A 16,761-nucleotide genomic window follows, 5' to 3' on the forward strand; every position below is an offset into this window, starting at 1 on the left:
ATTTCTATCATCATAGATATAGTTTTGCCTATTCTTGAATTTCATACGAATGAAATCATACAGAATATATATTTTTAACATTTGGTTTTTTCACAACATGTTGTATCAAGATTCATTCATGTGGCTGTGTGTATGCATGGTTCATTCCTTGCTACAGCTGAATAGAGTACCATTGTATAGATAGGCCACAATGTGTTTATCCATTCTCCTCCTAATGAATTCTTGGGTTGTTTCCAGTGTTTAGCTCATATGAATAAGGTTGATGTGAAAGTTCTTGTAGATGTCTTTCTGGGGACATAGGTTTTCATTGCTCTTGCATAATTACCTAGGGGTGGAATTATATATAGGCCATAGGGTAGGTGTATGTTCAACTTTATAAGGGAACCATCAGAGTTCCTTAAAATGATTGTAATATTTTACATTCCCAGTAGCAATGTATTCAAGTTCCAGTTGCTCTACCCTCACCATCATTTGGCATTATCAGTCTATTTAATTTTAGCCATGCTAGGAGGTGTGAAGCGCTGTTTCATTATGGTTTTAAGTTGTATTTTCCTGATGACTCATGATGGTGAGAACATTTTCAAATGCTTATTGACCATTTGTACATCTACTTTTGTAAGATGTCTTTTCAAGTCTTTTGCCCTTTTTAAAAAATTGAGTTAATTAATTTTTCATTGTAGATTTGTAAAAGTTCTAAATATATTCTGGATGTAAGTTCTTTATTGGATAATATATGGAAAATAGCCCAAACCACAATTTTTACTCCATTTTCTGGCCTACGAACTAAGGGGAATTAGAATAAAACTAAGACAACAAGCATGAAAGGAAGAGCCTGCCTTTTCTTTTGATTTTAGGTGCTGTCTGTTTCTGTGAAACTGAGTCTATGAGGCATCTATTTGATGCAGGAAGATCCAAGGAGTCCCACAGCCAGGAATCTATGGAGTGGAAGGTGCCGATGGTCCTGGTGAGGGAGAACAGAGTCAGGTCAGAGGGCTTTAGTTGAGAGAGTGATCTCTGGGATCTTGGGAATTCTAATCTAAGCTAAACGTGAAATATGTCCAGGATTCGATATTTGGTGTTTCTATATTCTTTCCTCTCCTCTCCTTACCCTCCTCACCCTCCTCCACTCTCATCGCCTGACACCATTGAATTGAGGAACCCAGGTCTGTTATGAAGCCTGGAGAATGGGAATTTCCAGGGCCTCCTCCTAAGGCTGCCCTCCCTGGGTCCACAGGCTCTCTCCTCTTTCTGTTGGATTCCCCTTTCTTCTCTCCCCCAGGCACTGATGCTCACAGCTTTCAATTAGTCTGATTTGTGTGTGTTTAATGTACACTGAATTTAAATTATTCTCTTTCCTAAGTATTTTCTGTTTCCTCTAGGAATGTTTTTTTCATTAGGTTCTTCCTCCCCATCTTCTTTCTGGGGCATAAGGTTGGAAGACAATAGGGGTCCATTTCTTAAAAAGAAAAATAGTTGTTTTCAAACATGAAGTTGACCTTACTGCTAATAAACAAACCTTTTTTCCAGCCTTACCCTGTGCTCTTGTTATGAACCAGTCAGATGGGTTACTTGCTGATGCTGAGAGCAAGTTCTGCTGTCTCCAGCCTTCTTCACTGGTCTAATAGCCCTGAAATGCCCTTGTCCTTCCTCCCAACCTGCTTAAGCCCTGACCACCCTTCAGAGTGAACCCTCTGGCATGAAGAGCTTCACGACAACACCCAGACCCAGATATTTTTCTCTGGCTTATCTAATAACATGGGCCATGGGTGAGTTTGCTAATACAGAGAGACAAGACGGAAAAGAAAAACCTGTGCCAGCGAGTGAATTTAGTGATTTTACTCCATCTGGAGAGAATTTGTTCAGGCTAGAAACTAGGGCCTGAAGCCAGTGAATGAAAGATGGAACACAAGGTTCCCAGAGGGCATTCCACTTTCAGTCAACCTATTTTGCTTTCTCCTTCCACTCAGTTACCACTGTCTCAGCTCCTGGCCCGCTCAGTTCCCCACTTGCTCTAGTGGCCTCTGTCTCCCTTACTCTCCTGAATTAATTGGGGAGTTAGGAAATGATGACTTATTTGACAGATACATCGGCAATATTTCTAGTCTAACAATTATCTACTCTGAGACATCAATAAGGGAAACCAGAGAAAGAGCCAAAATAAAATTTAAAAAAGGGTAAGAGGCAGTGGGAAATGGAAAATGGGAAGCCTCACTTCACAAAGAAGCCCAACCTGTCCCTGCCAGATGAGATCCACCAAATCCAGTATTCTGCCATGTATTCTGCCATGAAAATTTGCTTCATAGGAGTTGGTTTAGCAGTCGCCTTGAGCTCTGTTTTCTTGGTATTCCCCAGTATTTATGTGTAGAGAAAGCTATCATCCCTCTTCCCCAGATGTTTTGATGTGTATCTGCCTGAATCAAAATTCACCTGCCCCCCTTTTATTCCCACTTCCTATGGTCTACCCACTTCAACTCTTTACCACCTGCAACACTGGAAATCTCACTGTGTAGTTCTTTCTTCAGATCAGTGTTTTGATGTTGGCAATAATGACGAAGAAGACAGTATGACTGAAGAAGACATTTTACTTTGTATTGTGCATTTATCATGCGGCAGGCAGTGTGTTAAGTGCTTGATCAACTTTATTTAATCCTCATAGCACTATGGGAGGAAATGAAAGCACAGAGAAGTCATATAGTTTTTCCCATGGTCTCAGAGCTGGTGGTGGCAAAGCTGAGCATTTAATGACCAAGTCCAATGCTCTTAGCCATGGTGTTACATCAATAGGGCTGCCCCAAGAATTGATTTTGGGGCGTATCCTTCTTTTTACTATTCTCACTTCAGAAAAGTGCCAGTTTTACCCTTCCTGTTTTCTTCTAAAAAACAAAACAAAACAAAAACAAACAAACAAACAAAACCTCATAATTCAGTTTTCTTCACTTCACATGAGCCTTTTAAATTAATTATATATTTTTGAGCAGACCAAGAAATTGTGTGTTTGTGGCCTTAGATAAATGCCAGGCATAATTTATCCTTGCAAGAAAACACACTGCCTTCCTCCAGTATATTTTTTCTTTTTTTAAAAAAAAAATTTCTATGGAACGCTTCACGTATTTGTGAGTCAGGGGCCATGCTAATCTCTGTATCGTTCCAATTTAGTGTATGTGCTGATGAAGTGAGCAGAGTACAGTATATTTTTAAAGAGCTTAGTGATTTTTTTAAAACCAACTTGGCCAGATTGCTCAGCATAAAGGTAATATTAACCCATATAGAATTCTCTGGTCCCAGAGGCCTTTGTCATGAATAGGAGACACATCTGCAATTTGGTTTGAGACTTAAGTTGCAGCAGATAGAAGTGTGATCTGTTCCCTACACAGGCAGGGTCTCTGTAAGGCAAGAGCAAATGACTTTGGCTCCCACAGCAGGTGCTCTGAATAAACATTCAGGGATCTCCTAATATGATTCAGTAACAAATCAGAAGAGAAACAATGAGAAAGAATAAGAAGGGATGTTTAATTGCTTGAAACCTGGAAGTAAATATATATATAAAAGAAAACATATTATGAATAATAACAATGCTGACTACAATGTATTAAGTGCTGATTAACTGCCAGGAGCTTTGCTAAAAATATTGTGTGTTAACTTATTAAATCCTTACAGTATCCCAACAGGCTGGGAAATACTATCTCATCTCCATTTCTCAAATGAGGAAACCAAGGCTTCAAGGACAACTTGCCCAGCTGGGTGTGGTGGCTCACGCCTATAATCCCAACACTTTGGGAGGTGCAGGCAGGTGGATCACTTGAGGTCAGGAGTTCGAGACCAGCCTGGCAAGCATGGTGAAATCCCTGTCTCTACTAAAAATACAAAAATTAGCTGGGCATGGTGGCACACACCTGTAATCCCAGCTACTCTGGAGGCCTGAACCCAGGAGAATCACTTGAACCCAGGAGGCAGAGATAGCAGTGAGCCGAGATCAGGCTGCTGCACTCCAGCTTGGGTGACAGAGTGAGACCTGTCTCAAAAAAAAAACAAAGCAAAGCAACTTGCCTAAGGCCAAACAATTAGTAAAGGTGGTAAAACAGGTTTCGAACCCAGGCAGTCTAACTCAAAATACTATACACTTGATCACAGCATTACTGTCTCTCAGCAAAGGTGATCATATACATTAATGAACACTACATATGTTGCATATGTTAAGATTCAATCTCATTCCAACTACCAGTAGGAAGAAAGGGTCCATGGCATTACATTGTGATGGGATGCCATTGACATACCTGCGTTGTCAATTGCAAAATGAGCATCTTTCTGTTTTATGACATCATTATTTTTGTGAAGATGAGGAAAGTGGAAGACAAATACTCTCCACTGACCTACAAATGCTGGCTGAGAGGGAAAGACATATTGCAGCTGAAGAAACCATCTCATTGCGTGGGAAGAGCTATTTTATCTATAATGTATCGATATAGGTTACCGTGATGAATAAACTAGCTAAAGTACCATGGTCATTTACTCTTGTCCAACATAATGTTGAGTTCCTCTCTGTTAATCAATTCTTAAAATGATAAGATTAGTGAATTCTAAAGCAGATTATTTTAAAGTTATCATAGCATTTCCCTGTTTTAGTAATATGTATAATCTCTCTGAAGAGTTAAAATATTTGTTTAAATAGCTAAAGACCTTTGGGAATATTGTAACAAATTTCCAGAAAAGAAAAGGGACTTGAAAGTAATGAAATCCACTCAGTTGTTTTTAATTTTTGGCAAATTAATGTGAGAACATATTGCAAAAATGCTGTAATTGATGAGTTCCAATGTTCAATTACTTAATTTCTATACCAATTGAATAATTTGGATAATTGGATAATTTTTATGGCCAATTTCATGTTCTTTTCTTCTCTACCATCATGATTAAAACTGAGGTCCTTGGCCAGGCACGGTGGCGCACGCCTGTAATCCCAGCACTTTGGGAGGCTGAAGTGGGCGGATCATGAGGTCAGGAGATCGAGGCCATCCTGGCTAACACAGTGAAACCCCGTCTCTACTAAAAATACAAAAAAATTAGCCGGGTGTGGGGGCAGGTGCCTGTAGTCCCAGCTACTCAGGAGGCTGAGGCAGGAGAATGGCGTGCACCCGGGAGGCGGAGCTTGCAGTGAGCCGAGATCGTGCCACTGCACTCCAGCCTGGGTGACAGGGCCAGACTCTGTCTCAAAAAACAAACAAACAAAAAACCCCTGAGGTCCCTGATATAATCACAACTGTCAATTAACAGGGTTGGGAGGGATCTTGGTCATTCCTTTTTATAATTTTGTCCATACCATTGCCTTTTATCATTTTGAGATTTGTGGAACTCTATTCTCCTTTTAAAAGATCTCTCTTTTTTTTTTTTAAATTTATTTATTATTATTATACTTTAAGTTCTAGGGTACATGTGCATAACGTGCAGGTTTGTTACATATGTATACTTGTGCCATGTTGGTGTGCTGCACCCATCAACTCGTCAGCACCCATCAACTCGTCATTTACATCAGGTATAACTCCCAATGCAATCCCTCCCCCCTCCCCCCTCCCCATGATAGGCCCCGGTGTGTGATGTTCCCCTTCCTGAGTCCAAGTGATCTCATTGTTCAGTTCCCACCTATGAGTGAGAACATGCGGTGTTTGGTTTTCTGTTCTTGTGATAGTTTGCTAAGAATGATGGTTTCCAGCTGCATCCATGTCCCTACAAAGGACACAAACTCATCCTTTTTTACGGCTGCATTGTATTCCATGGTGTATATATGCCACATTTTCTTAATCCAATCTGTCACTGATGGACATTTGGGTTGATTCCAAGTCTTTGCTATTGTGAATAGTGCCGCAATAAACATACGTGTGCATGTGTCTTTATAGCAGCATAATTTATAATCCTTTGGGTATATACCCAGTAATGTTTTGTTGAAGAGCTCCTGTAACGTATATTGCTCACTCATTCTAGAACCTAGTTATGCTTGAGTGTCAGAGTGTTTTCCCCCCCGTGTAAGCTGAACACCTTCTACTGCATCCTTACCAGAAAGAAGGAGCATACAGCATTTGAAGCTTGATAATGTTACTTGAGCTCAGGTCCACAGCCCCAGATCCACCCCATTACAGAGCGATCTGAACATTCCATCAGGGATTTTTGACAGTTCTACTGAAAACAGGTGACCTACCAGAATACTAAAGCTTGTGAATAATCCTGTTTTTTTTTTTTTTTTTTTTTTTTTTTTTTTTTTTTAAAAAGGACGATAGTAGGGAAAACCTCCCAGTGATCCTGAAATTAATTTGTCAAAAAGTCTAGAAGAGACTATGAAATAAATATTTTGTGAGGATTAGGTTTACTTCATTGTATTAATTCTACGTGTTTTTCCCAAAGGTTCTGGGGGTACTTTCAGAAAATGTGACAGTGATCATTAGGAAGAGTCCACAAAGATGACCTCAAATAGATCTTAGCTTCTTTCTTGATATAGTTGCTATGTTGGTGGATGTGGCATGTTACAAATGTGGAGAACAGCAAGGCCTTGCAGTCTCGAATGGTTTTTATGGAAGAAAAAGTGGCAAAATTGGACTAGATGATGGGCCCTTAGATGATCCACAGCTAACAGTGACTGTGCAGACTAATGGCTCTGTGTCCCCCAGAGAAGAGCCTGTAGTGACGCACCAGACAGTCCTGTCTTATCTGCCCAACTTTTCAAACAGCTACAACATTGATAGTAATAATAAGTTAAATTTACATCTATTTTCACAGGCAGAAGAACTGTGCAAAAAAAAAAAGAAAAAAAAGAAAAAGACTAAATGTGAGTGACAAAATATAAAAGCTGCCATTTAAGGTTATTTTTTTTAAAGTCAGTGTACTGGAAGCCCTTACTTTGAAATAACAACCAGGAGCTTTTAAGCAAGCAAAGCCTAGACAAGACAGGTGATGAAGTCATTAAAAAGGTACCTATCTCCTGGGCTGCACCAGAGCCAGTGCTCTGAAGAGGACACATCCAAGCCTGTATGTGAGCCACGCTCCCTTCAGCAGACAGTGACCAAGAGAGTCAGTGGCTGGAGACCATGTCCTACCCAGAAAGAGATGAATAACATAGGGGATATATACCACAGAGGGCTGACACTAAGGATAAATCATAATAAAATATTTAGAGTCAGGGGATTGCAGAAATAACTCATACAATCTCACCATTTTTCAGATAAAGGAAAAGAGGCCTATGATAAGCATTTTCAAATATTTTTAAGGCTCCCAAGTAAGAGGGAGCAGACTAATTTCTTTTTCTTTTTCTTTCTTTTTTTTTCCCCCCCTCAGAGAGCGGAACAAGGACTGACGTGTAAAAGGTGGAGATTTTGGTACAACATAACAGTGAGATCATGAGCTCCCGCCTTTCTTCTCTCTTCCCTGCTAAGCCCCTTTCTGGGCTCTGGAGATATTCTGGTAGAGGCTGGATGGCATCCTCCAGGGATGCCAAATCCTAGCCACCAACTTTTGCCTGCCCTCAGATGTAACCTCATTGGGAAACCCTCCATGGACATCCTGACTGGGCTAAGTATCTGCCCCTTCCAGTGTTCTCTGCAAACCAGGAGACTCTATCATAGAATTCTTAAATTGTATGACGATTCTGTTTCTGTGTCTCCCTGTTATATCCTCAATGTCCAACATGGCTTTTGCTGCATAAGTAGGTGCTCACCAAATGGTTACTGAATTGAATTTCTATATAGGCAAAAGGCTGACTGAATGGTCTCTTTCTAATATAAAATGCTAAGGGCCTCTGCAAGCAACTAATTGAAGAGTTGAGACCACCAGTAAGTTATAATCAGCTTATCTTCTTTAGGTAGAAGTTTCCTCCTTGAATGCCGTTTCTCCCCAGCCTTAGCCTGGCCCCTATTTGCTTTACATGAACCCCATAGATTTAGAATTGGTAGATCATCCCCTACTCAGGTTAATTACTCAATAAACTTTCAGGTGCGTTAAGCACACCTTGCTTGCAATTACACAGATATTTAAAAGAAAAACTATAAAGGTGGCCCATATTTTCAGAAAGTTCCTTGTCTAGAATATCTATCTTTCTTGGTGTCATTTCTAAGGCTTTTCAACATGAGTATGCCCATCTCAGAAAATGCCCCAAATTATCTATTGATAATAGAAAAACGATCTTGATATAAATATGCATATATGTGTATATATATTATATTATGCACATATATTTTATCAAGCCAATACAAAGTGTATAAAATTTCCCAGGATTTTCATTAGTAGACTGGTGCTGGAGTCTCACTCTGATCACATGGCAGATGGCTTTGTGGAGGGCATGAAAAAGAGGGCTCCTCGGAGAAGGTAGGAGTGTCACAACTCTGTGGGGCTGACTGTAGCTCATTTGTTCACTGCTTTCTGCACATTTCAAATTATTGCTTTTTTTCATTTGTCCAGTTAAATAGATGTATCTACTATCTAGTTTTAACTAAACTAACCTTCACAAAAAGACACATGGTTTAACGAGGTTCCTGCAAAGAAATTGCAGTTTGAAGATAATACTAATCATGAAAGCACAAGAGAACTTTGAATTCTCTGTCAGTCACATTATGGGGTAAGGCAACAATGACAATCTAATCCAATCTCTCAAGAAACCAGGGAAAAAATAATTGGAAATTATCAGAAGACTATTTGAAATATGGAACCCACAACTTCTAATGAAAAAATCTAAACCTCTTCCCAAGAGCCTGTTGAGTTTCGAAATTATTAGCCAGTGATCAAACATTTTTATAACTTAAAAATGAATAAATATTTATATGTAGGGGGTTGCAAGTTCAAAAAAACTGAGAAGGTACATAATCAAAAATGTTCAGAGACCACTGGCCTATTCTTGCTTCTAAAAATATTTTTCATTTCTTTCTGATTGTCCTTCCTAATTGTATAAAACTTGGAAATGTAAGAAAGTATCAAAAATAAGAAAAAAAATCACCCATATTCTTACCATCACAAAATAAACATTTGTATTTGGTAAAATGTCTCTTCTATCATAACTAGTTTATATAAAATGTCTTTCATAGAAGGAGGCTGAACCAACAGGAAAAAAACATTACAGGACATCATGTTCCATTATAGGTCACTCTGGTCTCCATGGAGTCCAAGAAGGTATACCAGAAATCCAGCTATGGGCCTGGTTTTGAACATCTGACTAACAAATTTAGGATGTTTCACTTTACGTGGGTGCACCCTATGATCTCATTCCAGGTTATAAAGTGAGCACCATTATTATTGAGTAAAAAGAGATTGGTGCAGCAACTCATATGCTATCCTACTGATTACATTAACTGGCTCATCTGGGCCCTCAGTGATATGCCTAAGGAGTCACGCTTAGATTCCTCAGATGCAGGGTAGCAGGCCTCCTCCAGTGTTCAGTAATCCCGAGGAATCTGGAGCATGTCTATCAAATGCCTTCCTTTAGGAAAGAAACCACACTGTAGGTCCTATAATCACAGACCCTGCCCTGGCTTATGTCAGCATAAACACACCTCTCGTTACAGAAACCACCCTCAGTTTCACACTCAGAAGCTTCTCTAAAAGTTCGTTCCTCATCCCCACAGTGAGACATAGCTGGTATTTGAATAATCTCAACACCCTCAAAAATAACTTCTGACAATCTGACTCAAGGCAGAACTTTCATAGGTTTGGCAGGATTTCCAGTTCTAAGATTAGATGTAGCATTCTCCCCAAGCTTTTGGGCCTCCCCCACAAGACAAGGGAATAAGACCCCTTCTAAAATCCGGATGTTATAGCCTACACCAGAGGATGCAGAATCCTATCATGATTTTTCTCTCCCTCACTTTATGAGGCCCTCACACTCGTGCTAGCCTGCATACCAGGTTGTCCAGTTGTTGTCCAGTACTTGGGGTACGAAGAGGAATTTTTATACATACAAAGGCTAAACAATCTATTTGTTTATTTTTTATTTTTTCTGAGACAGCTTCTCACTCTGTCATCTAGGCTGGACGGCAGTGGTGTGATCACAGCTCACTGCAACCTCCGCCTCCTGGGCTCTAGTGATCCTCCCATCTTAGCCTACTGAGTAGCTGGCACCAGAGGTGCCCATCACCACATCCAGCTAATTTTTTGTATTTTTGGTAGAGATGGAGTTTCACCATATTGCCCAGGCTGGTCTTGAGCTCCTGAGTTGAAGTGATCTGCCAGCCTTGGCCTCCCAAAGTGCTGGGATTACAGGCGTGAGCCACCACCCTCGGCCCCATAATTTAAGTATCAAGTTCCTCTCTCGTAACCTTTAAACCAGATCCAATTTTAATGCATGCGATTTAAACCCACATTTTTTAAAGGATATTTTCTCCATATGTTTTAGATCATTTTTTAGGAGTGGAACTGGATTTGCCTAGAATCGAAGCAAGCAAAGACACCCATGTGATGCCCCCAGCTGATGTGAGGGGCATAGATGATGTCAAAGTGAAGCTAACTGACCCATTCCAGCACTGAACCAGCAACCCTGACTTCCAGGCCACAGCCATCTTTTCAAATAAAACTTATTCCAAACCCTCAGATTGTTTCCTCCCCCTTAAGCATGTTTTGAAGCAGACCCAGAATGACAGGAGAGTAAATAAGAAGTACAACAGCAAAACCACCAAACCTGCTAACATAATTTCTCCATGGATATATTCACTCCCAGGGGGCAAAATGGAGCTGAGGAATGATTGCAGGAGTGCCTTTGGCTACTTTAATCAACTTAGCCTGTATTTATTTTTGTACATCTCAATCCAAATTACTAAAGAATAATGACCCAAACCCTCTCTTTTACCTCTTTATTACCTTGTTACCCTGCCTTTAAAATGTTCACTACATACACTTTTCACTACATGTCAATATTTTTATTTTCCCACTGGCATTTTGATTGTTTTTCAAAACATGTTTTGATACTACTTGCCACCTGAAATCCTGAGAGTACATTCAAAATAAATAAAAAGTATAAATAAATTCACATAAGGTTATGAAATCAGTTGGAAGGATAGTTAAGATCTAGATTTAAAGGCTTAACTTCTCCTTTGTTCCAGGACCTGTCCAGAAAGCATCTTTTAGAACGTGAAGTCTTTAAGCAAGAAATTACAAGTTCTCCCAAGGAGGCAGGAGTACAGATGTGCTTGTAAGAAAGTAAAGGATAGAAAGATGAATACCTTTATGATTGCTTTTCTTTTACACTTCAGATTCTCAATATGAACATTTTTGGACCCAGGATTAAAGCAAAGGGTAGCTGTTCCCAAGACAGTCTCTTGTATTGAGTTGGATTAGGATGGGATATTGGAGCTTTCCTTTTTTTTTTTTTTTTTTTGAGACAGAGTCTCGCTTAGTCGCCCAGGCTGGAGTGCAATGGCACGATCTCGGCTCACTGCAAGCTCCGCCTCCCGGGTTCACGCCATTCTCCTGCCTCAGCCTCCCGAGTAGCTGGGACTACAGGCGCCCGCCGCCTCGCCCGGCTAATTTTTTGCATTTTTAGTAGAGACGGGGTTTCACTGTGTTAGCCAGGATGGTCTCGATCTCCTGACCTCGTGATCCGCCCGCCTCGGCCTCCCAAAGTGCTGGGATTACAGGCGTGAGCCACCGCGCCCGGCCAGGGATATTGGAGCTTTCAATATATTTTTTAAAAAAATTTCCTTCCAAAGCTGTTCCACTGAAGTTTCCGCAGATATTATCGGGAAGATCACTCTCCAGAAACCCAGGGGCCCTAACTCCAGAGAGATGGTTGGCATGGAAAACAAAGTTAAGAAATGGTGGGTGGAAAGCTGGTTTTTCCTCCTACCATACCAGCCAGGAGCAAAGAGAAGACATGCCTTTAATTCAACCCTTTGCCATCCCTGAAAAGGAAAAAGTGCCTTATGTTGGATATTCCTTATACCACAGAAACCCTATTGGCCTGGCTTTAGTTACGGTTTCAAAGCAGAAAATATGAAAAGGGGGAAATTATGTGAGAGAAGACATTACTAATTGGTATGATAAAGGGGACATAAATTTACCAGAATATGTGATTCCAACCTTCCGAAAATAAACTGAGGAGTTTATGAGAAGAACTAACAAATGATCTTAGCACAGGCTTACTTTCTTAACACGTAGAAATCAAACTGCAGATACAAATTCCCCTTCCTGTGGTGCTTGGCTTCTTAACTGCTGTGTGATTGAATCTAATGCATGATTTAAATTATCAGCTCTAAGGAGGCCACCTAATTTTAACATCTACCCATTCATAAAGCTGTGAAATTCAATGACTCTACTCCCATCATTGAACTACCAGCTCCATGGTATTTCAGGAAAATGCCAAGTAAGACTCTAATAGATAGCAATAAAAAACTTCTTAGCTGGGCACAGTGGCTCATGCCTGTAATCCCAGCACTCTGGAAGGCCAAGGCAGGCAGATCACCTGAGGTCAGGAGTTCAAGACCAGCCTGACCAACATGGTGAAACCCCATCTCTACTAAAAATACAAAATTAGCCAGGTGTGGTGTCACGTGCCTGTAATCCCAGCGATTTGGGAGGCTGAGGCAGAAGAATCACTTGAACCTGAGAGATGGAGCTTGCAGTGAGCCAAGATGGTGCCAGTGCACTCCAGCCTGGGCAACAGGGCAAGACTCCATCTCAACAGAACAAAACAAACAAACAAAAAACCTTCTCAATAAAGTAATCTACAGACAGAAAGTAAACTAGAGGGGCTCCGCTCGGCAGTAGGGGATGAGAAGGACTGGAAGGAATATGTCGTAGTGGACTGGGAATTTCTTGTGTTCTAAAAATGCATGCTGGATGCTCTAATTTCCTTAGGCTACTACCCTGTCCCTGGGGCAGTGCCCTTGGCCAGGAAGCATCTTGGCCCCTTTCCACCTCCCGTCCTGCTCCCCGCTCCAGTACCTCGATGGTGTACTGCTCAAAGATGCGCAGTTGCAGGAAGATGTCCAGCTTGATCTTCCGCTCATGGAACAGCTCCTCCATCTGCACCTGGGCATCATCAAGCTGCTGCAGGACCGACTCGATGTGGCTGATAGAACTGCCGTGGGGTGTTTTGTTGTTGGACACAGCTGAGTCCCTGTGGCAGAGTGGGGAGAAAAAGGGAGGGAGAGGCCTTTCCATGTTAAAAGTGACAGAGAAGGAGGGGGACCTTCCTCATCTGAGCAAGGTGGATGTGAATCAGTTGAGTCATTCAATCAACAGACATTTATCAAACTCCTGCTGTGAGCCTGATGCTATCTGCTTAATGAGTGAACCAAAGCTATATGCATCCTGTTTTGGGTTCACAAGTCTATTTCCAAGACTAGTTGTTCTCCTATTCCTCAAGCAGACTTGTGAAAGAAATAAGATGAAATTATGTATGAGAAAGGACTCTAAAAGGCATAAAATATTAGAGAAATGGAATGGTTCCACACTTATATGTAGTCTAATATGTATAGTTTCAACACACACATACACACACATACATCTATCACAATACATACAGACAAACATATTAAAGGCATATTTTAAAAAAATCTTCCTACTTTTACTTCACAGACTCTTTGTTAAAACAGATGATGTCATGGTTGCCAAAATTGTAAGCATGCACTTTATAAAGCTATGCTAAAGTTATGGGCTGGTGTTATTATACTAAACAGGCTCAGGCTATACTTAGGAAAGCATAGGATCTGGAGCCTGCAAACCTGAATTAGGTCTCTACTCTGATATATTTAGGCTGGTGGTCCTGGGAAATCACCTCTCTGAGCCTCAGCTCCTTATCTGTCAAGTGGACTTAATAATAGTGGACTTAATAATTTCTGCCCTGCCCACTTCACAGTTTGCTGTTAAATAAGAGTGCACATGAACTAAGACCAGTAACATGTTGTATGGATGATTATTACTCCTGAAAGGACACAAGTGAAGTGTCAAGTGCTGATCAGGAGAGTTAAGGCTAGATCCTAAGAAGCTGGGACAACCAACAAAGGCTGCAAACAGTTTTGATGTGGGGGTTTGAAGAAATGGAGAAACACAGTCAATAGGAGGAGGTGTAGCCTCCTCTGAGGAGGGAGAGTCTCCACAAACATAGTAGGGAGAGGTGATGCCTTGTAGAGGGAAACTGAGAGATAAACAGATTGATTTTGCTCAGCAAAATTAGGTGGTGGTAATTATAATAGGAAAATGATGGAGGCTGAGTTAAAGTTTAGATTCCATAGAGCCTTGAGTAAGCTAGAGCCCTAAAACTTGAAATAAACTGGCACACTCATTATCTTGTGACATCTTAGCTTCTCACACAATTTAAGGAGTCAAAGGACAAGGAGGAAATCATTTATTTCCAATCATCTCATCAGCAGGCTTTCTGAAAGCCATGTTCTTTTAGCCTGTGTTTGTCTCAGAAGCAATGGTATCTGAGCTCATTCTGTTTCTGAAGATGGCATAAGGCTAATTTGTCAAGCGTCCTTCTGTCTACCATTCAGAGGGCTCCCAATTCCTGCCTCCTCACCCTGGCCTGTTTGTTGTGATACAGGCACAGTTTCTACTCCCACAACTGCATAGACATCCCCAGGCATGAAAAGAACATGAGATGCACTCAGTGCTATCTGCTATGTATTTGTTGAGGGCTTTGCTGCCGGGAGGATATGATTATTCTCCTGGATTGTTCCTCTCAGTCCTTCTCCATCACTCATCTTCCAGAAGGAAGAGAATGATTTTGGACCATTTTATGCAGCACTATGTCAGTGTCACAGTCACTAGGAATCACAGAGATGATGTAAAATCTCCCTTAGGCGCTCTAGTGACAAGTGTCAGAAAAATCATGAAGACCTAGGGAAGATGTTTCTGGTGTGTATGAGGTATCCTGCCAATGTCCACTAAGCACCATTTACTTCTTTTTCTCTTTGACTTGCTTTGATATCAGGGAGGGGAGCCTAGGTTAGAGTCAGGTTACTGGCACAATGAATGGTCACCAGTGGCTCTTGGTCATATGCCTGCGGTACTCTCTGAAACCCATGGAATTTAATCTTGCAGAGCAGGCATCACACACATTGTTGCCTTTGCCATCATCAAGTAGCCTTATGCCCTTAGGCATTGTGCAGGTTTACAGTTGTTAAGAACGAGTGGCATCTCCATAGGCCTAGCCCCACAGAAAGTGAAGCCAGCCAAGCCTGTGAAAAGTATTTGAATAGATAACACAAAGCCATCACAAAATTCTAGAGCTGCCAGAACTCCTAGAGTGAACCCCTTAATTACACAGACGAAGCAGCTGAGGCCCAGAGAGGTTAAATGACTGTCCACTATTTGGAATTCTCTTCAGAAGCAAATGACAGTGGAGTTTCCTAGGGAGGCAGACAAAGCTGTCATGTATTATATATTCATGAAGATGAATTAGGGGAAGAAGGAAAAGAGGCTGTCTTGTTAGCATGCAATAGGAGGATTTGGAGCATCTCATGTGCATGTTTGGAATAGAAATTATTAATTTCCAACAGAAAAACATGCCAGGGCCTTCTAAAGGTAATTTCTCATTGTTTATTTAATTGGACAACTGGTATGTATGGGTGAAAAAAACCGTCTCCAATTGACGTAATTCCCTCAGGCCCTAAGGCTGGCCTGGGACTTGCTGATGAGATTATTTCTGTCCAGAGCTGGCAGAGGTCCCAGCACTCAGTGATTTTGGGATAGGAACAAGTCCCTGTGGGCGGGCATCATTAGCACCATCAAATCCTATTTATACAGCACCTGGGCATGGGTTTGGTTGCTGAGGGCTTGCCTAAGGCCTCATGACACTTTATCTAAGGAGCCAGTGTCCTTGACAGGGACAGAAAATTAGATATTGATGCCAATAGAAAGGAGGCAATGGCCTGGGTAATTCTAAACAAATGAAAAGTTTTAGACAGGATCTGTCTCCTTAGTTATGTTTGTTTAGGTTGATGCAGAAGGAGTTTTTTTTTCTGGGCAGCAAGGAATGGTAAAAGGTCATAATTGGGTAACAGGGAACTGGTAGGACACCACCACACTTTTTCTATGTCTTCATGGGTCCAAAGTCAAACATCAGCAAAATGATCTGATTTTGCTGACTGGGGCACTGGAGGTCAGAGTTCAGCCTAAGACCAGATGTCAGATAACACCATATTCCATAATGTCTATTTCTCTGCCTGAGCAAATATGCCCTAATTCTTAATGATTTTTTACTTTTGTTATTTTTTTGTCTTTTGTTAATTTTTGTTGTATTTATATTACTTACTGATGGCTGAATAACATCCTGAATGATAAATAATGCTTTGAAACATTAAAGTTTTTCCATTTACTATTTCATTCTAGACTCAAGTTGGGTATGGTGCAGGCATTTTTACATCTTACAGATAAAGAAACCAAAGCTCACACAAGACCACAAAGCAAGATTTTGCTGAGTCAAGACTGGGACAGGACTTATCTCACGTCTAGCCCGAGGCATTTCCCACTGGAAAGCTCTGCCCATGCTGACCTGGCCTCGCTGGGCTCCCCCAGGGAGGGAGGCGCTGACCTGAGCTGCTGGATAAGGTCTTCGCCTTCCTTGATGACATTGAGCGTGGCATCTAGAGTGGCGGTCTGCTGCTGCTGGAACTGCTTGATCAGTTCCTGGACTGCATCCACAGAGTCTGCACAGACATCCTCCAACATCTCCTTCTGAAGGTCTTCCATCCATGTCCACAACTGTAGAGAGGGAGCAGAGACTCCACTCAGGGAAGATGGGAGAGGCCAGGGCTGGGGTGAGGGCAAGGTAGCTAGACTGGAATCACCCAACTT

General features: G+C 41.3%; 1 protein-coding gene and 1 pseudogene across 46 annotated transcripts in view; both read right to left on the reverse strand.

The window, feature by feature from the left end:
* The window catches only part of KALRN (kalirin RhoGEF kinase), a 694,928-nt gene that overhangs the window by 314,201 nt on the left and 363,966 nt on the right, over window positions 1-16,761 (reverse strand). For 34 of the 46 annotated variants that reach the window (XR_012431622.1, XR_012431621.1, XR_012431625.1 and 31 more), the window contains 2 exons: window positions 16,460-16,668; window positions 12,904-13,078 (listed from right to left, as the gene is read on the reverse strand). Coding sequence is in view for 38 of the 46 variants with exons in the window: in XM_074033265.1 (XP_073889366.1) it covers window positions 12,904-13,078; window positions 16,460-16,668 (384 nt within the window). In the remaining 8 variants the exon portion in view is untranslated. The remainder of the gene's footprint in view (window positions 1-12,903; window positions 13,079-16,459; window positions 16,669-16,761) is intronic. The other 12 variants (XR_012431628.1, XM_015446332.4, XM_015446330.4 and 9 more) reach the window with 1 other exon arrangement.
* On the reverse strand, window positions 3,083-3,178 carry LOC123572030 (U6 spliceosomal RNA; annotated as a pseudogene).

Source organism: Macaca fascicularis, chromosome 2 (assembly GCF_037993035.2).
Source record: "Macaca fascicularis isolate 582-1 chromosome 2, T2T-MFA8v1.1".
NCBI lineage: Eukaryota > Metazoa > Chordata > Mammalia > Primates > Cercopithecidae > Macaca > Macaca fascicularis.